Source organism: Erpetoichthys calabaricus, chromosome 12 (genome assembly GCF_900747795.2).
Source record: "Erpetoichthys calabaricus chromosome 12, fErpCal1.3, whole genome shotgun sequence".
Classification (NCBI taxonomy): Eukaryota; Metazoa; Chordata; class Cladistia; order Polypteriformes; family Polypteridae; genus Erpetoichthys; species Erpetoichthys calabaricus.
In genome coordinates, this window is record NC_041405.2 from 10,592,659 (window position 1) to 10,615,641 (window position 22,983).

Sequence of the window (22,983 nt, forward strand, 5' to 3'; positions counted from 1 at the left end):
CATCAGTTTTACGATCCGTGTCATTGTCTGATGACCAATTCACATTGTCATCACTAGAGCTTCATTCCAACCAGTGGCTGTTTCAATTTGTTGCAAAACTGGCTTTACAGCTTCTCGTTTACACTCCTTTGTGTATTGGATGAAGGCTCCACCCTGCTCATGAATATTGATGAGTTAATATAGAGAGGGGAAAACGCACAGCAGTTTATACGATTTCATCTGTCATCTTTCAATATGTGCTGAAAATTAAAAAAAAAAAAAAATCTGAGGTAGCAACAACTTGGGAAACTGCCTAAAGAAACCCTCAAGTGCAGCTCAAAGTGATTGGGAAACGAGGTGACATGGTGGACAGAAAAAGAAGACAGCAGCACAAATATGACTGATAGGTATGAAGAGCACTATATGATAGACACAGATAACTAGAGATGAATGGCACTACGTAATAGACAGACACAGACAGGAAGATAGATAGCTAGATATGAATGGCACTATATAACAGACAGATATACATGAAACGCACTATATAATAAAGACAGATATGAAAGGTGGTATATAATACAGACAGATAACAGGTGCTATATAACAAAGACACAGATATGAAAACCATTATGTATTAGACATATAGATATGAAGGCACTATATAATAGCTTGGCACAGACAGACAGATGGATAGCTAGATATGAATGGAACTATTAAGATAGATTGATAGAGGCACTATATAGCAGACAGATATATATGAAACGCACTAAATAATAAGACAGATATGAAAGGTGGTATATAACAGACATAGTTATGAAAAGCATTATGTATTAGACAGATAGATATGGAGGCACCATATAATACAGTAGCTTGACACACAGACAGACAGATAGAAAAGGCACTATATAAAAATATATGTTGACAGACCGACATATGGAAAGCTAGATATGAATGGCACTATATAACAGACAGACAGATATAGAACACAATATGGTCGATAGATATGCAAACAACACATTTCACATTCCACCTTCAAACGGTAAACTGAACATCTCCTTCTCTGTAAATCGTAACTAATTTAGCGGAAAGTCCTGTTTAGGTTTTCGCAATTCCTTTCGCATTCCTTCGTTGGCGATAAGATCAATACGGAAAAGGCTTCTCTCGTTGCTATGGAGACGCGTCGGTCTCACGTAACCGGACACGCCTTCGCGCACGCGCCCGTGTCACTATCCCCGCGCCTGTCATGGGCTGCTCCCGTTGGAGGTGACACTTGCTAAGTTTTTCCCCTTGACTCACCCTTTCTTATGGTTAAATGCCCACACGCGCAGTTCATTTTTGCTTCGCTGCCGTTTCTCGTGCTGCCACATACCCCAGTCACCATTCTCTGTCTTTGTTCTTAAAGCATACACGTCCGACCATCTCGACAGGAATATGAGAACCTCTCTGCTCCTCTATTGAAACATCCATCTATTTTCTAAGCTGCTTAGTCCGTATGGTTACGGGGTGGAGAGTGACTGGCCCCATTGGGAATGGCCAACTCAGCCACATGTGGCCAGTTTAGAGCCGTCAGTTAGTCTAACCTGCACGTCTTTGGCAATGTGGGAGGAAAACCCACGAAGACATGGAAAGAACGTGCAGACTGCTGCTCCACACGGGCCGCGATCGGGCCCAGGACTCCAAACCAGGACCCCTTTACCCAGCCGCTTCCCCGTTTTTTCTCCTCATATTAAACAAGACAAAAATCTAAAAAAAAAAATTAGGAGAATGACATCACTACGACTACCGTTACATGAAGGACAGCTCCAGGAAACCCGCCCATTAATGCTAGTGTTAGTTGATTAAAATAACGCCACCTGCCGTAACGGCGAAATACGAGACGACAGGGCTAACAAAATGACTGTGTCATTACCTCTTAAATCAGAAATACTGAAAAATGACGGAATATTCAATTATAGCATGAATTGTAAATGGAGATCAAGGCCCTCTGCGCTGGGATAAGCCGGTCTAGTAATAGGGCTAGTTATACAGATTCCGTAATTTTCAAACAACATACAATATATTCAAAACAGCCCTAATTATGGCCAATCTATCTAGTGGATTCCTTTGAAATAAACTGTTCCAAAAATCACCTTGCAAAGGGTACGTAGAAACAGTCGATTCCCAAAGTATTCAGACCCCTTCTCTTTCTGCACAATTACTTTGACATTGATTGAATTAAATGAAAATTCCCGAGGCTGCCACGCTCGCCCTTTCTTACGTCACTCATCAATCGGGAATCCTTCCGTTTCGCAGCCGCCAGGTCTGTTGTTTAACTTTCTATCTATCTATTATATCGTGCCTTTCACGTCTAGCTGTCATATACAACAGTACATTTTACAACTACTATGTAGTGCCTTTCACAAATATCGATAAATCTACAGTATTATACAGTTGCAACTTTTAAATCTATTTACTATATAGTGCCTTTCACAGCTTGCCTTGTATACAGTAGTACATTTTACAGCTATCTGCTATATATAGTACCTTTCACAAATATCGATCTGTTATATAAAGTAGCAACTTTCACATCTATTTATCTACTATATAGTGCATTTCACCGCTATCTATTTACTGTATTACCTTTCATATTTACCCATTGCCTTTCACAACTTGTTATATACAGTAATCCATTTTGCAGAGATCTTCTATATAGTGCCTTTCACATCTGTTTATCAGTTCAATTATATTGTACTTTTCACATCTATATTATAATGGCTTCCATCTCCATCTAATGCCACATTTGCTCTATTTTTTATTTTTCGGTGCGTGAAGTAAGTTCTAACTGTACATAAACACATTCATAAAACTGCTGTTTTTGTGAGCTTGCTGTCGTAGTTGAATTTGCTATTTTTTTCTCTCCTCCGTTTCTTTTTACTTCCGATGTCCCCACACTTGATGAATGCTCACTTGTGTCTGTGCTGTTGGCGTCTTTCCCAGCAGTGGATTTTCTCCGTCTGTGCGGCTGACGCCCCCTAGTGGACACACTTGGTAACTCTCGCACTGTTGTAAATTTCAAAGGCTTCTGTTCCCAAAATTCCACGATTTAGCATCAATCTTCACCACGATGTGCTGGGATGAATCAAGTTTCAGCGTTGGATGGATGAATTACGTGAATGTCCCTGCCATGTGACGAGCTGGCACCCCCGCCACAGTCGACTCCAGCTTTGCCCTCGGTGCTCCTCGTGTAGAATGTACCCACTTGAAAACCACAAATTAGACGATGTGGCTTTAGAAAAATGACTGAGTATACGCAACTGAGTAGTGACGTAAAGACACTGCAGCTTATTCCAATATTCCAATCTTTCCATCTTTTATTCTACCACGGCTTAGGCTATTCAGCACTTACGCTGCTCTGTCGCAATTCTTCAGACATTAGAAAAAAATTACCTGAGATGGCAGAACATATTTTTTAAACTTGAACATGTTGAAAACCATTCCATTAGCTTGTCACGGCAAATTCGTTAACAATGCAACTTTAAAGTAAAGAGTAAATGAGACCAACACCTTCCTGAGTATCTACAGTGAAATAATGAAGAAAAAAAATAAACATCAAGTGGGCTGCGGGCAGGGCGGGAGCAGAAGACACAAAGCGGTGCGAACGAACAGGAGGACCACCAGCTAGGATGGCACCGCGTTTAACGTCCCCGTCTGACTATCCCGGCGCTCTGAAAGTGTCCTTTAGTCTCCAGTAGTTTGAATTTTGATCTGCTATTTCGGGTGCTTTGTACTGGCCTGGTGGGAATGCAGGAGACGGTTGACTGGCACCTTGTCCAGGTCTGGCACCGGCTCTGCACACGTTATACTGCTGGGCTAAAGACCCGACCCTGCACAAGTCTAAAGCTGGATTAAGCTGGTTTGGAAAATACATGGAGGATATTCTTGGAATGAATTAGGAGAACGTGGAATTGCAGGATCGCACAGTAAAGTTAGATGTGGGGAATTAACTGACAAAGATGGCAGTTTAAAATCCTGCGTATTAATCAAATGGCAGGTAGCCAGTGCGACTTGCACTCAAGTCATCAATAAAAAGTGGCCAAGATCGACAGAAAGAAACGATTTATGGAAACCTACTAGTGCGTTTAAGATTTGGATTACATGGACATGTTATGTCCTTCTTGCCTGAAGAAGGGGCCCGAGTTACCTCGAAATCTTGCATATTGTAATCTTTTTAGTTAGCCAATAAAAGGGGTCATTTTGTTTGCCTTTTCACTATGAACATGTTATGAAAGATGTGTCTTGACTGCCATCTAACGGATGGTTAATAGAGTTACACAAGTACGTTGGCCATTTTCAAAATCCTTTCAATGAAAAAGACGCGATTAATCCTTCGGCCATCCGCCCACTTTCTAAGCAACTAATCAACTTCTGGGTTTTGGGGCTTAAAGCAGGAACCAACCTTGACCAGGATACGCCATTAAAAAAATATTTATCTCTTTTTAGCTTTCATAATGAGGATCTGGTTTGGACATGTGGAGAGGAGAGATGCCGAGTATATTGGGAGAAGGATGCTAAGGATAGAGCTGCCAGGGAAGAGGAGGGCCTAAGAGAAGGTTTATGGATGTGGTGGGAGAGGACATGCAGGTGATGGGGGTAACAGAACAAGATGCAGAGGACAGAAAGATATGGAAGATGATGATCTGCTGTGGCGATCCCTAATGGAAGCAGCTGAAAGAAGTAGTAGTAGTTTTCATAGTGAGGATGCAAGGAGTAGAGTTGGCGAAGGTGGAGGAGTTTAAATACTTGGGATCGACAGTACAGAGTAATGGAGATTGTGGAAGAGAAGTGAAAAGGAGTACAGGCAGGGTAGAATGGGTGAAGAAGAGTGTCAGGAGTGATTTGTGACAGATGGGTATCAGCAAGAGTGAAAGGGAAGGTCTTCAGGACGGTAGTTAGACCAGCTGTGTTATATGGGCTGGAGATGGTGGCACAGGAGACGGAGCTGGAGGTGGCAGAGTTAAAGATGATAAGATTTGCATTGGGTGTGACGAGGAGGGATAGGATTAGAAATGAGGACATTAGAGGGTCAGCTCAGGTTGGACAGTTTGGTGACACAGTCAGAGAGGCGAGATTGCGTTGGGTTGGACATGTGCAGAGGAGAGATGAGGGGGTATACTGAGAGAAGGGTGCTTAGAGCTGACAGGAAAGAGGAGAAGAGGAAGGCCTAAGAGAAGGTTTATGGATGTGGTGAGAGAGGACATGCAGGTGATGGGTGTGACAGAGCAAGATGACGAGGACAGGAAGATATGGAAGATGATGATCCGCTGTGGCAACCCATAATGGGAGCAGCTGAAAGAAGAAGAAGAAGAAAGAAGTGTATTGCTGTATAACATCGAGCCCCAGTGGACTGAATCTGCCTTTTGACAACAGAAAAGACATCTTTAACGTCAAAATGTAAGCAGATCTCTGCAAAGTGCTCTAAATTAATTACAAATACAAAATACAAAGATGGCATTAAGTGTTCACCCGCTTGGCTATGACACCCCTAAATCATCGCTGCTGCAACCAACTAGTTTTAGATCTCACAGAACTGGGTCAGTGGAGGCTGCCTGACTGAGGTCTCTCCATTGATTGCAGTCTAAAGGCACCTGAATGTAGAGGGGCCAACCTGTGGTGAGGTAGGATGGTGGGCTTGCCTACATAACAAACACAGAAGGACAACACAAAAAAAAATTCAAGTGAAAAGCACAAGTCAGGGATGGAGACAAGAAAATCTCTCAAGTCAGAGAGTCTAGAGGAAGAAATGGAAAGACTAAGGCACAGCTGCAAAATCTGCTAGAGTGGGCACTACACAAAAACTGAAGGAGTGAGGGAGGCCACTGCAAGACCCCTGAGAAACGAAGGATGTACAAGCGCCAGGAGATGTGACGCACCCAGGTACTGCTGCACCATCTCTCCAGTCTCAAGTCACAGTATTGGAGAGCATCAGAGAGAGAAAGAGAAAAACATTTATCTCTAGCGCACATTTTCATACAAATGATGGAGCTCAAAGTGCTTTACAGGATGAGGAAAGAGAAAAAGAAAAACTATAAAAATAAAATTAGGCAATGCTAATTAACTTAGAATAAAAGTAAGGTCTGATGGCCAGGAGGACAGAAAAAACAAAACACAAAAATCTGCAGGGGGTCCGAGGCCACCCAGCCCTCTCTAGGCATTCTACCTAACATCAATGATCTCGATCAGTCCTCAGGTTTTCAGGCTTCACGTGGAAGAATTAAGATGCTGATGGTCGTGTGGACCTTTGGCCTTCAATCCATCAATGTAGGGACAGCACGGTGCTTTGATCAGATGCTGCTGGCACAGAAAACCAGAAAAAGAGCAGCAAAGAAAAAACACACAGGACATTTCCGTTAGTTTGTACCACAAGACACGTGGGAGGCTGAAGTTAGTTGGTCTGAGGAGAGCAAACTTGAGATTTGTGGCCATCACATTAAATATCAATTTCCAACGCACATTATCAAAAACACACCATCCTCACGGTCAGCAGTGTGTGAAGATGCTCCTCTGCAGCAGGACCTGGATGGCTTGTGATGGTAAAAAGGTATTCATGAAAGCACAGACTGATCCATCCGTCCATCCGAGTAGGGTTGCAGTGAAATTGGAGGCTCTCTCAAGAAGAATAAGGGGCAAGGCAGGAACAATCTGTGGCCATGGTAATACACTTAAACACACGCACAATTCACCTAACCTGCAGATCTCAGGTACATTTTATTTTTGTCATTCTTGTCTGTGATTAGACTTACTTGCAATACCGTATCTAACGTTCTGCATCTAACTGAGCGACGTACATTCTGATATTCCCTGGTAAAATGGCCGCTAAACACAAATTGTGACGCAATACGCATGTAACTTAATACAACCCATTGCTCATCTGGAGCGACCGCTTCAATCTGCCCCCTCCAAGAGTTGGCCAAACTCCTCCGGGGCTCTCCTACCAGCTGCCTGCCTTTGCACAAGCAAGACTGCTGTCGCTCACTCGCACCGGCTCGCCACTTCCTGCCGCCACCTTCTTCTCCCTTAACCTCCTGTTCTTTCTTCTCTACTTTTTACCTTCCTAGCCGCCTCACGCTTCTATTTATTACGGGAACGTGGATCAGATGTGGCAATTAGAAGCTCCCGGCACCAATTATGGATGCGGATGACTCCTCACCTGTGCAGTTAAGTGAGGACCGTCCGCCTCACGCATCACCCGAGAACCGCTCCGGCCACACATACCACGCCATCTCTCCATTTATTTAAAAAGTGGCCTTTTTGACGTGAGCTGTGGACCCGCTACACCACACATTACAGAGGCCTTCACCTTTATTTTCAGTTATTCTGTGATGGACGCAGGTTGTTGCTTATATGTTGGTACATTTTGTGTCTTAATATAATTAAGGAAAAAAGAAATAATTAAGTGGGGCGGAGTCTTAAGATGTGCACCAATTAAAATTAAGGCAAAGAGTTAATTAGCAGCAAAATCAGGTCACTAATTAAGAAAAAGGTTAGAATGAAAACCTGCAGCCACAGTAGCTCTCCAGGACTGGAGTTGGAGACCCCTGCATTAGAATGTGACCACTCATTTTCAAAGTGGGATTGGCAGATGTTGTGATGTAAGATTTTGCATGTAACTTGATAAATATTTTTTACTAGCCATGTGCGCCCAACTACGTTGCGTGTGTTAAAGTTGTCTGTGAAGGGCTCCCTGTTTAAACGCGGCTGCCAGTCGTGAACTGGGCCTTTCGTCGCACAGCATTATGATTTTTTATAAGGGAAACAAAATTACAAAACAAAACCCTTGGACATTGATTCGATAGGAACGGCCTACTCGGAATCACTGTCCGAATAGTAATTATGTGGTGGTGGAGGAGCATTTCTGCTTCTCTCCGTTCACAGTCCGTCTCGTTTTCATGACTCTGTCATTTCCTCTCACGATCTCTTCTCAACCTTTATTCAATCTTGCAGGTTGCTTTGTGGTAATCCAAAGAGTAAGGCAATATACACGGAGCAATGGTTATAAAAGGGGGACACATAGGTATCCAGGCTCTTTAAAGCATAAATAGGGATCACTTCACTGACATGTGAGCAAGTCACGGTACAACTGTGAGACGCGCAGCACTCGCCGGCTACAACGTAACAATAATAATTTCTGGAACGTGATGTTATGTTGTCATTCATTTTACCCACTGCCTTTCTTTCATTCATATGTTATGTAGGCACGTACCTTTTATCTTCGGCAATCTCATTCTCTAACCAGGCCTCAGGAGCTAACCAGCGTAACACTGTCCACCACCCCTTTTGTTATTCTGGCACATTGTTGACATCCGTGAGTAACAACAACGTACTAAACTGGAAGGTGGTCTACGCATGCGTGGAATTCGCGGACAAACAAAGATCAAGATCCAAATGAAGATTATATATAAAGATTAGTTCATTAAAAGCACAAAAATTTGTTTAGTTTGAATGTCTGTGTTTTGAGGTGTGACTGGAGTACTACAGTCTTCAGTAGTATAAGCCTGGAGGAGATTCTTAATGCAATGCCTATGTTTAGCTGTCTCTCTACTGCCATCTAGTGCTTCTTCTTCTAATTCATTCACGGACAAACAAAGATCAAGATCTTATATATAGAGAGATGTCTTTATTTGTAATTTAGTCAAAGCAATGTGATTTAGTGTTACATTAGTGAGTGTGTACCCCCCCCCTCCCTTTAGTAATGGGTCTCTCTGAATTTTACGACAGAGTTGGGGGAGGGTGTGCCTTAAACCAGTTTGGCGAGTATTTCTCTGCTAAGGTCTTTCAACCCCCGCAAGAAAGCCATAAAGACATATGGTGTTGGGGGTGGCAGGTTTTACGATGTTGTATTCCCCCATTGGTCTGAAGTGTGGCAGTTTGGAATTGGCTTGGATCGGAAGCTTTTAAGTATCATGATGTCCTATTGGCTGTAGGGGTTGGACAAAATCTATAAATCTCCTTGTTCAACCACATTCTCTCTCTCTTACTAACCTCTGATCATGAAGAAGCATATCTCTCTTACTAACATCTGATGAAGACCATCACACCATGAACTGAAAAGGACAACACAATGGAGACCAGAGCTCGGTAGCCATTTTGGAACTGGCATACGGCCTGTTCTGAAGAAAGCTGAGCACCAATGATGCCTTAACTAGAGACATTTTAAATAACTAACATGTCTGTGTGCCGCCTGAAACTACATATCACCATTTAATCAGGTTGTATGGTTGCCAATATTCATAAATAATAATAACAAAATGCAAAGTACATTTGATTATTATCAATAATACATTATTTTATGTGTAACTTAACTCCTACTTGTCTTTTTACTACACCTAATTGCCTGAGGTTATAGATATAGAAAGGAAGGTGGGGATAAGTTATATACTATAATACCTTATAAACAGTGGAAAGTCTGTGAGATTAGGCATTTTGGACAAAGGCTACTTATTAAATAATACAATACGAGAAAGTACAGCAATATATATTACTCTACCAAGACAAAACAGCAGACTATCCAGCTTTGGGGTAGCAGACCCTGACAGTGCACAGTCAAACCTGTAGCCACGTTCACTCATAATGAGCCATCAACAATTCACCTGCCATGCACGTCTTAGATATGTGGGAGGAGAGGGGGGTAGTGGTAGGTCTAAGCCAGGGGTCCTCAATCACGGTCCTGGAGGGCCGCAGTGGCTACGGGGTTTCCAGCATCCTAATTAGAACTCAGTCCTTGCTGATAATGAAAGTTGGCGTTTAACTCCATGCCTCGTTAGTACCTTTATTCATCAAAGATACATTTTAGTTCCTTTGTACATCAGAGGTCCTCAATTACAGTCCTGGAGGGCTGCTATGGCCGCAGGTTTTCACTTTAACCAATCTCTTAATTAGAACCCTTTTATTTACAACTAAAGCAATACGTTTTTTCAGGCTTAAATTTTAGTTCTCTTGCCTGCTACCATTCAGAACCCTTAATTGTCTATTTTAGATTTTAGCAGCTGCACTTAAGTTGTAATTGTTGCCCGTTTTCTTAATCAGACACTAGTTAATAATGAGATGCAGATAACCAATAATCCAGTAGCTCTCCAGCTCACATGCTTATTATGAAGTATTGGCGATAAAAAAAATGTTTAGAAACGAAAGGAGAATCGGAAGGACCGTTAAAGTTTAAATCTATTCTGGTCCACAAAACACAGAAGGAAACTCTACAGTGCAATTCACATTGCTCTTGGATGAATGCAAGCATTAATAAGCTAAATAGTTCAATAGCAAGTTTCATTATCAACATGGACCGCTTTCTAATTAGTTGCAATAAAAACCTGCAGCCACTGCGGCCCTCCAGGACCGTGATTGAGGACCCCTGGTCTAAGCACTGCCCCCTCACAAGCCCCAGAATCCAAGTAATGGACTCCATCACTCTCAGGTTGAAACTTTCCTGATGTCTTTATTTGATTTTTAAATAAATAATTACATACATCTTAAAAAAGTGTTTCGTGGTGCCTATTGGACAATAAGATGTCTTTCCAAAGATGCTATCAAATAAATTAAAACTGCGACAGCCTTTAGGTTGACAGATGAAAAGCCCACTGAACGTACGCTTCAACCTCTGCTCAACTGAAAGTGAGACACAGTCCGCTCGTTCGGCTGATTTCCATTTGCTCGGAGGACAGAATAGCGGACTTGGTGTGAAGAACACATTTTCTCAAAACGTACAGCTGAAGTTCGTGTTGCCATGGCAACTATGACAGAAGTAGGCACGGGGGTTGGGCATCTGAGCACACAAATTAGGGTTCTGCCAACATAATCTGCAAAATGTACAGCAGCCTCTGACCAACCATCCATCCATTATCCAACCCGCTATATCCTAACTACAGGGTCACGGGGGTCTGCTGGAGCCAATCCCAGCTAACACAGGGCACAAGGCAGCCAGCCCACCGCAGGTAAACAAACACCATTCATGAAATTCAAACCAATTCAGAAAATGAATGGATTCCTTCCAATATGTAATAAAATGTTGAGCACTGAACCCTCACCTTTTACAAAAACATTTACATTTTTCATAACACTCAAGATAATAATTCATTACATTTATATAGCGCTTTTGCCTGTCAGTGATTAAAAGGAACAATAATTGGATTAAAGGAGCCATTACAGATGTAGACACAATTTGGGATTTTAATCTCACTTTTTGTCCGTGGAGTGTTTTTAAATATATTCTCGTCGACATCTGTGAGGTGTTCCATGGTGGCTTGACATACATCACTATATACATGACATCACTGCTACTACTACTACCTCTAGTACTGGAATGGTTGAGGAGTTTTGTTTAACCGAAAAGGTGGTGTGACCAACAATGAGTGAAAAAGGAGATAAACATTTATGATGTTGGGCTTCGATGTTCTTAAGGTGCTACTGAAAGAAACAGCTGTTAATTACTTTAAAATACTCCGTTAAATACAAATTACAGTACAAAGAAAAAATGTGTTCTACATCACTTAAGAATTCACGTCCATTATCTATGAAAATTCTCAGTACCCAGATGCTGAGTCCAATTTCCAGAGACAGAGAGAGGCAGCTGATAAATGAAGTGATCACGGAGCTGTTGTACCATCCTGATTTGGGTCGATCGCCTCCATCACCTTGGATGACAAATCACATCAAGTCGCACGGATACAGGGTGGCCTCATACGGCATTACTCGCTACCGCGCTGCTTCACTCACTTCTGCAGAATGAACCTTCAGATGAACCGAGAGACTCGACTTCCATTTGAAAGTTCGCCCACATTTGCTGCAGCAGTAGGACTTCCCTATGCCATGAATTCTCTGGTGCTGTTTGAGGTTGGGCTTACTTTTGAACCTCCGCCCACACTGGGTGCATGGATAAGGATGCTCTCCAGTGTGAGTAATCTGGTGCTTCTGAACATACTCTTTAGTGGTAAACAACTTGCCACACTCTGGGCATGGGTGGCATTTCTCCCCAGTATGCAGGACCTGGTGACGCTGAATGCTACGTTTGTAACTGAATCGCTTTCCACACACGGCACAGAAATACGGCTTCTCCCCAAAGTGCATGGTCTGATGTTCACGCAGCTTACTCTTCCACCTGAACCCTTTCCCACATTCAGGGCAACTGTAGAGTTTTTTTTTGGGTCCCCCGTTATTCTGCATGAGCCCATGCTCGTCATGGTCATGCCACGTCTTCTCTGCACAGTTCTGAGTAGGCATTGGCGAGGTCACAGCTTCTGTAACACCACAATGAAGAGCAGAGAGGAGGCGTTTCTGGGGTTCACCAGCCTCAAGCCCCAGTGTACATGTGAGAGACGGAGCAAACCCAAGTGAAAATGAACCCTGGACATTAGGAGTCCCAGATTGAGAACTTTTCAAACTGCTTTGATTTCCATGTTCTTGAAGGTTGTATCGTGCACCGTTATGAAGAGAGATCTGACAGAATGACAATCCAGAGGAGGCCTCTCTTTCTTCTTCATCTTCAATAGGGAAAAAGAAGAATTTAATAAGTTGCCTACATGTAACAAACATTTTTCTGTTCACTTTACTAAACCTTGCATGCTAATCTGCATAGAGTACATAAACTAAGAAACCACAGAACCTCTTAGAAGTCTTTATTTGGTTGTGTGCCATTCAGAGAGGACAATATGGTAAATCTGGGCTCAACATTAGGGTTGCCAACTTACTTTTTCTATGGAAAACTTACTGGCCATAGTTTAACAAAGAGAAACCCAACATTATAATGAAACAGAAACAACCATTTTCCCTTTTCCCCCCCCGTGTGTATTAACTCATTTTGAGATTTGTTCCTTTTTAAAAATTTTCCACTAAACCTTTATAAAAAACAAAACACACCTTTATTGGACTGAGAAATTTCTTTTATTACGCTGGATCCTACCTTCACTTCAGTAGCTGTTTAATTTTGGGAACCTGGAAAAGATGCAGCTACAGTACCAATTGCTGAGGAAACCGAGTTCTTTTACAATAACACCGAATAAAGTTTGATTTGATTTCATACATCAGAACCGGGGTCTTGTTCAGAAAGCAGACAACAACAACATTTATTTCTATAGCACATTTTCATACAAACACTGTAGCTCAAAGTGCTTTACAAGATGAAGAAAGAAAAAAAAAAAGACAAAATAAATAAGAATTAAAATAAGGGAACACTAATTAACATAGAATAAAAGTAAGGTCTGATGGCCAGGGAGGACAGAAAAAACAAAAACTGCAGGGGTTCCAAGGCCACAAGACCACTCGGCCCCCTCTGGGCATTCTACCAAACATAGATGACCCCAATCAGTCTTCATTGTATTCAGGGTTCACATGGAAGAACTTGATGATGACGGTCACTTGGACTTCTGGCCTTTAATCCATCAGTGCAGGGACATCAAGGTGTTTTGATCAGGACGCCACTTGTTTTTAAGATTAGGCCCCTACTCTAAATTTTTTAAGATTAAGGACCCTGGTGTACCTGGCCTTACCCCCCACAAACCTTAAGTTCAGGGTTTGTAGTAGGGGTAGGCCAGTCTAAAACAAACAACAAGAAGGAGATGGCGTCCGCTTTCTAAACATGACCCCAGAACCGTACCCATGAAACATTTTATATTTAGTGATGATGTTATTAATTATACCTATAGGTAAATTCCTTAATCTTACCTAATATTATGGAGACAAAGGGGGGGGGGGGGGGGTACACAGCTGTTGTGTCCCTTCAGAAGTTTTAAGAATGTGAATAATGATCATAAAGTTACATAGCACTTAAAATATAACATGTGAAACGAGAATCAGCAAATACCCTTCTTGCGAATAACTTGAATTTCTATACAAAATACGCCAACAATTACAGCATTTTTCTTATTAACTCTTTCAGGGCTGATGTTGCCTTTTGTCAAAGGGAGGAGTTGACGATGGTAATCAACTGTAAACTGTGACAAAACCAACTGTTATGTTTTAGTTGGACTATCGTCTGAAGGAACGTTAGATTCATTGGTTTGACCGAGATTTCTTGCGCTCGCGTGAGTAGCAAGGCGCAAACAACGGCAAAAATGGGACTGACATCTGGTGAGAGATCAAAGCGAATGTGTAAAGCAAAACACTCCGCAGACGACATTTTGCCTAGTATCTCTGAACTGGACTATGACTTGTCGGACTCCAATTTTGATACAAGTGATCGAAAACGAACGTGAGGTTCCAGCTTCAGCCGATTGGTCCCCAGCTAATTGTGCTACTGATAATATTCACCAGGTAGAACTGCCACGTAACAATGATAAAAGGTAGAAACCACATTGCAATGCACTGCGACCGTGAAGACAGCCTGGCAGCAAACCTGCTGCACATTCTTGGTGAACTGGCAGCCACAGCATGCAGCAACAGACGTTTTATGTCGATTTGTGTGTGAAACCATTGCTTTTCAGAAACTGTTTTTTGGAAAAAATATTCAGCCGTCAAAGAGCTAATTAAAACTAAATGACACTAAAGAGAAAGAGAGTACCACTTTATCAGATTGTTTTAGCTGACAATAAATTAGATTTTGGTCTTAATGGACAGGCGAGCCCAGAACAGGCTCAACTTTATTGATCTGATCAAAATTCTGTTCTGCTGCTCTCTAAAATGGCAAAGTTCTGCAGAACCTAAAGCAGTTTTAATGCATGTGAAGCCATCTTGGTTAGAGAAGGTGCAGATTTAGGTACAGCTTAACATTTATGAATGTGTTGAATGTGATCCGAGCCCAAGCATGTTGCAAATAAACCTCAAAACATAAGCAGTATTATATTTACTTAGACTTGAAAAGAATTTTGATAATACAAATCCAAAGCAACTGGTACTTCTGTATTTGAACACTGAAAGTTAAGCGACTTTTAAAGGCTCACACAGTAAGTCTGCAGTTTGGACTAAACTAGCAATCTTCAATTTTAGAGTCCAATTTCTTGCCCACTACCTATTACTAACAATGCTTCCGATCTCTAAACCTTTTGTAAGCAGCTCTGCTCACCAGTTGTTTTTGTCCAGTTAACATTTAGAATTTCATTTCCACCTAACAAAAAAGTTTTTATTTTTCACAAACAAAATTGTTTTTTTTTTTAATGATTGAAGGTTATTTCTGGTTCCGTCAAGGATTAAATTCAAGATTCTGCTTCCCACCTTCAAGGCCCTACATAACCTTTGCCCCTCTCTACCTCACTCAGCTCCATACACTCCTTGTCGCCCTCTCAGGTCCTCAAGCAGTCATCTCCTTACTGTCCCACACACCAGACTCTCCATCCTAGGCGGACAGGCAGGTCCTTCAGTGTTATGGCCCCTCTTCCTCAGTCTCTCCAAGTTTGCTCCTCTTTCTCCACCTTTAAATCTCATTTGAAAACTTTCCTCTTCTACGAACTTTTGTCATCTGTGTAATTTGTTTTTTTTTTTTTTTTTACTCTGTATGTAAAGCGACTTTGGGTTTGTGAAAGGCGCTCAATAAATGTCATTTATTATTATTATGTACACATTTGTAATTTAAATGTATTAACTCTTTCAGGGCTGATGTTGAGTTTTGTCAAAAGGAGTTGACGACAATGGTAATCAACTGTAAACTGTGCCAAAACAAGCCATTATGTTTTAGTTGGACTCTCGTCGCTAGAAATAAAGTTAGCTTCATTGGTTTGACCGAGATTTTCTGCGCTCATGTGAGTAGTAAGGTGCAAACAAGAACAAAAATGGCGCTGACATAATGGCGACAGATCAAAGTGAATGCGTAAAGCAAAATACTCCATGGATGAAGTTTTGCCTATTAACTCTGAACTGGACTATGACATGCTGGACTCCGATTTTGATACAAGTCATCGAAAACGAATGTGAGGTTCCAGCTTGAGGTGACTGGTCCCCAGCTAATCACGTAGCTGACATGCCTATGGCAATGTTCGCCAGGAGGAATGCCACTTAACAATGGTAAGAGGTAGAAACCAGATTGCAATGCACTGCCGCCCCAGCCACACGTAGACAGCGTGGCAGCAAGTCTGCCGCACATTCTTGGCAAACTGGCAGCCTCAGCATGCAGCAACAGACGTTTTATGTTGATTTCTGTGTGAAACCATTGCTTTTCAGAAACTATGTCGGAAAAAATATTAAGCACTCAAAGAGTTAATGGGGTTTGTTGACGAGCTTTAATTAAACTTAGAGGATTCACTTACTTCTTACCCCACTTGCAGAAGAGACTGCATCCTCTCTGTGTGTTCTGATTAAAGACTGGTCAGGTCCGCTGGGTTTCAACACCAACTCTGTGCTTTGTTCGGGATCTTCTTCCTTGAGATGCAGTGCCTGCTGGTCATAGAGTTCTACATTAAAGTCACTTGAACACTGTTCTTGGTCTTCCTCTTTAATAAACATCAGTTTGTGGTCAAGGAGCTCTTCGGCAGTTGGAACTTGACTGTCCGCTTTGCTGCCTTTTCTGTTCCACTCATATGATGGCCACTTGTCTCTGGAACCATTGCAATCAGGAGACAGACGAACAGGAGCACCAACTTCACAGCTCTTGGGAAACGTTTTTGTGAGGGCTGCAGTGTCATCTGAGTCAAGAGATTACATTATTAGCCACATGCGATTTGTCCTTACAGAAAACACATTTACTATAAATATTTACCATTTGCTTGCAGAAACAAAACAGACAGTTTTTGCTAAATTTCTAGGAAATAAACCTTGGTAGCACAGTGACAGTTGCTTACATTACTTGTGAAAAAGGCCTACCAACTTTATTTTGGCAACAAAGTTATCCATGAGGGTAAAAATTTGGGAGCTTAAAAATAAAAAATCTAAGTGTGTTTTTTTTTTTTTTTAAATATATTTTAAACATTTCTCTCTCGAAAAACTGGACATGGTCGAGCAATTCTGTTGTCATATTTGGATTCAGCACCCTCAAAATCTACAAAGAACAACTAAAAATGTATACGTGTTGCTGTGCAGTGACCCAATGCACAGGCGTGACTGACAATATTAAATCGACCGGAGTTATGCGGACATAAACTAAATTTCAGGATGGCTTTTTTTTGTTTTCAAGTAAAAGGTGTTAAAATCTGACCAAAAAGTATAGTTGTAACACAAAGTTTTAATGAACGAGACCAGATGGCATGTTTTAATAAAGACATATCCTAATAGGTGAAACAAACACTCCCTTTGCACAAGCTATCATTTTGTTTTACTGCAATTCAACACATAATAACCCCCAATTATGATTTTATCAGATGAACAGATTCTTAAACTACTTAAACGCGTGGCGCCTCCCGAAACTAGACTGTGGTTATTATTTGGCCGACACTTTCATCAAAGCGACTTCCAACATTTCAGATACAATTGTGTACATTTATTTTGGTGTTTCCAGTTGGAGAAGGTGAAATGACTTGCTCATAATCACACCGTGTGGCACGCTTAATTATATATTGAACACAATCAGTTTCCATTGGTTAGAAAACTTAGATCTTTAAAGGAAGCTATTAACTGCCCATTTCTCAAAAATAGCTTTGAAAGAATTCGTTCTCACCGTCTTCGCGCTGAATCCAACCGACTGACTTGGAACTCTGTCCGGTGAGACGATCTGGGATCAACACCCCCGGTTTCTTCTCGAATGTCAGCTCTTGATTCACTTGGCCACCCTCTTTATAGCCTGCTTGCCTGCCGATGACTGGTGTCCGCAGCTGGACCCCCGGTGTGCGCTCTACGCCCCTCTCATTCCCTTTGTTGGGACCTCTTGTGAGCACTCGGAGAGCCGGGCTCGCGTGACCCCGTTCGGCTCTCACTTCAGACTGTGAGATCTCGAGGCGCAGCCTCAAGCTCTCGATTTCCTTCTCTTTGCGGCACATCTCCAGTTGAAAATGAGCAAAACTTTTGTCGACGGAATCGGTGAACTCGCATAGCACATTCTCTATAGCCGCTCGCAGAAAAGCGAACTGCTCTTTAAACACTCCTGCAGAGACCCTGTCGTCCATTTCTAACTCGCTGCAACAATCTCTTATGAGCAGACCCCGTCCAATGCCTAGAACGTCTGGCCAAGCAAACACCACTAGTTGCACGTTTGCATTACTACGAACTGGGCAGACTAGATGAACAGAAGTTAATAGCCGACTTTTCTACTACGCTTCCGACAGAATGCAACCACTTCCGCCGCAGGTGTGACGTCACTTCACGCGACACGTGTTGTAAAGAAAGCCTTGTAATTGGTTCCACGTGCCAAACGTTAACTGAGAGAAATGTCAAATCAATTTCACAGACAGCATACATCAGTTCTGTATAGAGCAAAATGTCAGGGAATAATAAACATGATTTTAAAATAGCAATTGCAAATAGTTATAAACATTATACAAAAGCTTTAAATTCCCTGAGTCCGAAAATACCATATTTGGAATTATACACGATAACTTCAGTACACTTTCACTTAGGTCAACCAAATTTTGCATAAAATTATTAGGTACAAAACGTAGATTTCTATCAACTTTTGTTGTTTCCACTAACCTTATTCATGCAGCCGCACAGTCCGATTTATTCTACTTTTATAATAACTGTTCATTATATTATAAATTTGATTTATTGTTTATGGTTCTTTAAATGTACATAATATAAAAATATCATTTTTGTCTTGCGGTTTACTCTTCAAATATCCATCCCCATATATGAGTATACGAGAAAGTCAAGGGGAGATCACATCCGATTTTTTTTTTTTTTTATTAGGAAGAATCCCATAGTTTTTACATACATTTCACATTGCCGAAAAAAAATGTAAAGAGGTTTCTTATTCGAAAATGTAAACTTATGTACATAATATTTAATCAGGATCAGAATCACATTTACTGGCCAAGTATGCACATATACGAGGAATTTGACTTCGGTTTTGGTGCCTCTCTAAATATAAGTTACATAATTGACATACACACAACTGATAAAAAAAGACATATATATATATATATATATATATATATATATACGAATGGAAGAGGAAGAGTTTTTCCCACCACCCCCCCAATACTGCATGTATTGCTATATATTGCCTTTGATTCTTGTAAGTCTAAGCATTATCATCTGATGAAGACCCCTGATAGGGGTTGAAAGCTCAGGAATAAAACTATTTTATGATACGTGATTCGTTTTTTCTCCCTTTGTGGATCTCCAACTGCAAACATACATACATACATACATACATACATAAAATACCCTAACCCTGGCTGTCCGTTTGTCTGTTCAGGATTTTAAATCACCTGCAGCTCGCAAACTGTTTGAACTATTGACCTGAAATTTGGTACACTTATACTACGTGATGTCTACTATCCGCTTTCGGGGTGATCATTGACCTCCAAGGCTATTCCACTTTTTATTTTTATTTTATTTTATTGGAGAATCAACTCTCGGCAGCTGTCAGCAGGGCGGCCGTGCAGTGGCATGTGTACGTGCGCCGTTCTCATCCCTTCGCCGCCACTTACCCTACCTCTTCATGTCTTAAATCATTCTTGAGGTAGGTTGAAGACTTAAGCAGTAGCTTAAGTGAAAAATTAAAGAAAATGTACTAAGTAATTGCACACAAACACTACCTTAATCAGTTTTAATGTGAAGATATGCCGACAAAAGAAAAGAAGAAGCGGGCCGCTATCCTAGCATCGAGAAATGATGAAGTCAAGCGAGTTAACGTGAAAATTGTCGATCGGTTACACGGCAAATTGCTTAAATGCGTATCAATAGACTCTGCTGAAACAGTTGGTGGTGATGGTATGCAAGATGAAAACATCAACTTACAACATCATGAAGAATATCTGCCCTTGATGACATCTCGCCTGAAGAAGGGGCCTGAGTTGCCTCGAAAGCTTGCATATTGTAATCTTTTTAGTTAGCTAATAAAAAGTGTCATTTTGCTTGACTTCTCACTACATCCATAATGGCTAACACGGTGCAACACCCTACGTAGAAAACCCTAAAGAGGCACAATTAGAAAGTGCTAAACTTATCTGACAATAATTCGGGACGCTGTAATACACGGACATCGTTTCTAACCATTGCATCCGACGTGCCACTCAAGAAAGAAGTGAGTGCTGTATTGAATAAAACTGTCCGAGGGGCAAAAAGGACTTGTGTGTTTTTGTCGTTAATAGGCAAACTGCTACTAAAGTCCATCCGTCCCTGAAACGTGGTGAGCTTATTAACAAACCGATTACTCTGAGCCGATTTAGTGTCCAGTTTTGACTGTACAACGACACGTCACGAAATCAAATCCGGCGGGTCATTTTATGATCCGCACGCAAAGCGAGCCGCAATCCGTCCAAAGCACCCCACCCCTTTCCGTCCTTTCCACTTCCGGTTTGTGTCCGAGGTCAGGAGCAGCAAGCGGCCCCCTCGCGGCAGCCTGTGCACGGATGCGCTTCTTGTGTGTGGCCTGTCATGTCGCGGAATCCGATGGACAGCTCCCGATCTGAGCTGCTCCCAGTGAGAAGGGCTAGCGTGATTATCACTTCACCCCCCGTCGCGGGTATGAGCGGAGTTGCCACAGATCCAAGAGACCAGGGTGGACTCGATGTCTGGCTTGACGGAGCACTAGGAGGAAGGACGTATCCGCTGTCCCGTCCTGTGACCAAGTGGGATGAATGGGACAGGGATGGAGGTGAGACGGTGACAGCAGAGCGTAACCGCTTATTGGTGTTAAACAGAATACTTTAGTTCATTACACGCTTTGATTTTTTTAAACGTGAGTAATGTTATTTGCACCACTGTTTATTTTGCATTTTTAATATTCACTTGTCCGTATGTCTTTCGCTGATGGATATAATTACGAGCATTTTGCACCCGTTTCGCCATTATATTTATTCCACCTGCAAAATATCATACGTTCACATACACCAGAGACCCATGTGGATAAACCTCTAAAGTTCAATCCATTCTGATAAAAGAAAGCAAAGAATGCTCACATGAATAAATAACATTGGTCTTTGCTAGACGGAATGGTAACACACTGAATTGAGGTACCCAATGAAAAAAAAATCTGGTGGAATCTTATATAGCGTCTTTACAGTAAGCACATCAATAAATTGGTTTACAACTTAATACCCAGCAATACAAGGCAAAAACTAAACATTAATGATACATTATAGAAAAGAAAATATAAGCATGTACAGCAGGAAAAAATCAGATGTAAAACACAAATGCAGCATAATAATAATAATTCTTTGCATTTATATAGCACCTTTCTCACTACTCAAAGCACTCAGCAATTGCAGGTTAAGGGCCCAACAGAGCAGAGTCCCTATTGGCATTTAAGGGATTCGAACCAGCAGCCTTCTGATTGCCAGTGCAGATCCCGAGCCTCAGTGCCACCACACCGCCTGGCATGGCAGTATATCATCTTTCATGTCAAGGTAATTTGCAGCAGTTTGTGATGAATGTTAAAAAACCTTAAGAGTTTAGCACAGACAATTATTTAAAGCCCTTCCATTCATCTGTAATGTTAGAAATGCATTTTATAAATATTTTGAAATAAAGGTTGTAGAAATCTACAGTATATAACCTATAATAATAAGGAAGAATTTGGGTTAAGACTGTAGTTTTGGGTTCAAATCCCTCAATTGGCACTGTGTCCCCTTCAGTAAGTCACTTCACATGCCACTGCTCCACTTGGAAAAACAAATGAAGTGCAACCCAAATACCATCATTTGCCTTACATAATAAGTACCGGTAATAATAATTTACGTTTGCTAGGGACAGCTGTTGGAATAATCTAGCAAATGGTTTAGACAGAAAAATAAGAACTATTCATCAAAAGCAGTTTTCGATGATAACTAAAGGAATCTATCTACAAAAATCTTATTACATTTCAGTACATGCTGCTTTATTTATTTTGTATTCCAAGCATTTGGTCAGAAGGGGAGTACCATTAAAAAGTCAAAGTTTAAATAATGCGCAAGAAGGAAATAAAAACTGCATTTGAACCCCAGCATTCTGCGGGGACCCTGACTGAAACATAAGGTTGTTCACACGGTTTTCTCTAGGTGCTTATGTTTCCACTCATATTTTGAAGATCTACTGTATATGCCGGGTGGGATTGGCTCTAGCAGACCCCCCATGACCTAGTGTTAGGATATAGCAGGTTGGAAAATGAGTGACTACTGTATATGCCAGCTCAATCAGCAGCTTCACATTGCCCAGTACTAGTGGTTGTAAGTGTGTGAGTTGACAGTGCCTTTTGATGGCATCCATGGATGGTTACTGCCTTTGAGCCGATTCTTCCAGAATAGGCTCAGACTACCTTGAAATGAGAGAAGTCTGGGTACTAGAAAACAAATGAATGAATGAATCTCTTACAGGATAAGTGCTTATTCCTCCAATATCCTATAATAACTAGAGGTGTACAGTAATGTGTGTATATCCAGACTTTGCTATATTGTCTTTTACTGCTATTATTCTACTTTAACAAATACAAGTTTTCTTTCAAATGTTTAAACTTTGAGTTTATATCTAGAATGGCTGAAGTAATGAAGTGTGAGGAGATCACCACTCTCTTTGTCCCAGGGTTTAGCAGATTGAGGGGGAACGTACCAACAGAGTGAAAATCATGGTGATCGGTTGAGAAGTGGCTTTAACCAAGTGTGTCTCTATCTTCTTCTCGGGGATCAAGGTGTGTCCGCTTTTACAGTAGGTCTGCTGTAGGTTATATTCAGAGACATATTCATGGAGGTGAGACAGTCTTTATGTGCCTACGATATTTTTGGGGACCTAGGTAGCCTTAGCTGTAGGTTATACCCGGGGACACTTGAACATTGTTCACTCCGTAGCTAGTGAGTTCCTATGTAGACTTCTGAGGAGTGACAGGCTGTACAAGTCCTACTCATTGGTTACATGGATAGGATGTGTGTGTGAAGTTTAGGGTGCGAGAGTTAACCAATCCAATAACTAATTTGGGGAGTTCCACTCATTCCATGATAATATACTATAGGAATGTTTGCTCACTTATAAAACACGCCACTTACG

At 41.4% G+C, this 22,983-nt stretch overlaps 1 protein-coding gene and 1 pseudogene across 2 annotated transcripts; one reads left to right on the plus strand and one right to left on the minus strand.

Moving 5' to 3' along the window:
• Positions 1-10,512: 10,512 nt before the first annotated feature.
• On the minus strand, positions 10,513-18,130 carry LOC114661840 (gastrula zinc finger protein xFG20-1-like). 2 transcript variants are annotated; one of them, XM_051934556.1, is made up of 3 exons: positions 17,525-18,130; positions 16,194-16,556; positions 10,513-12,488 (listed from the first exon to the last, which is right to left on the minus strand). In XM_051934556.1, the coding sequence occupies exons 1-3, from the start codon at positions 17,967-17,969 to the stop codon at positions 11,704-11,706; spliced, it is 1,593 nt and encodes a 530-aa protein (XP_051790516.1). In that variant the 5' UTR covers positions 17,970-18,130; the 3' UTR covers positions 10,513-11,703. The 2 variants fall into 2 exon arrangements, with proteins under 2 accessions (XP_051790516.1, XP_028670887.1); XM_028815054.2 differs by having other exon boundaries at positions 10,514-12,488; positions 16,182-16,556.
• Positions 18,131-20,072: 1,942 nt separating this feature from the next.
• LOC114661835 (zinc finger protein 91-like) overlaps positions 20,073-22,983 on the plus strand; it is a 54,044-nt pseudogene continuing 51,133 nt past the window's right edge.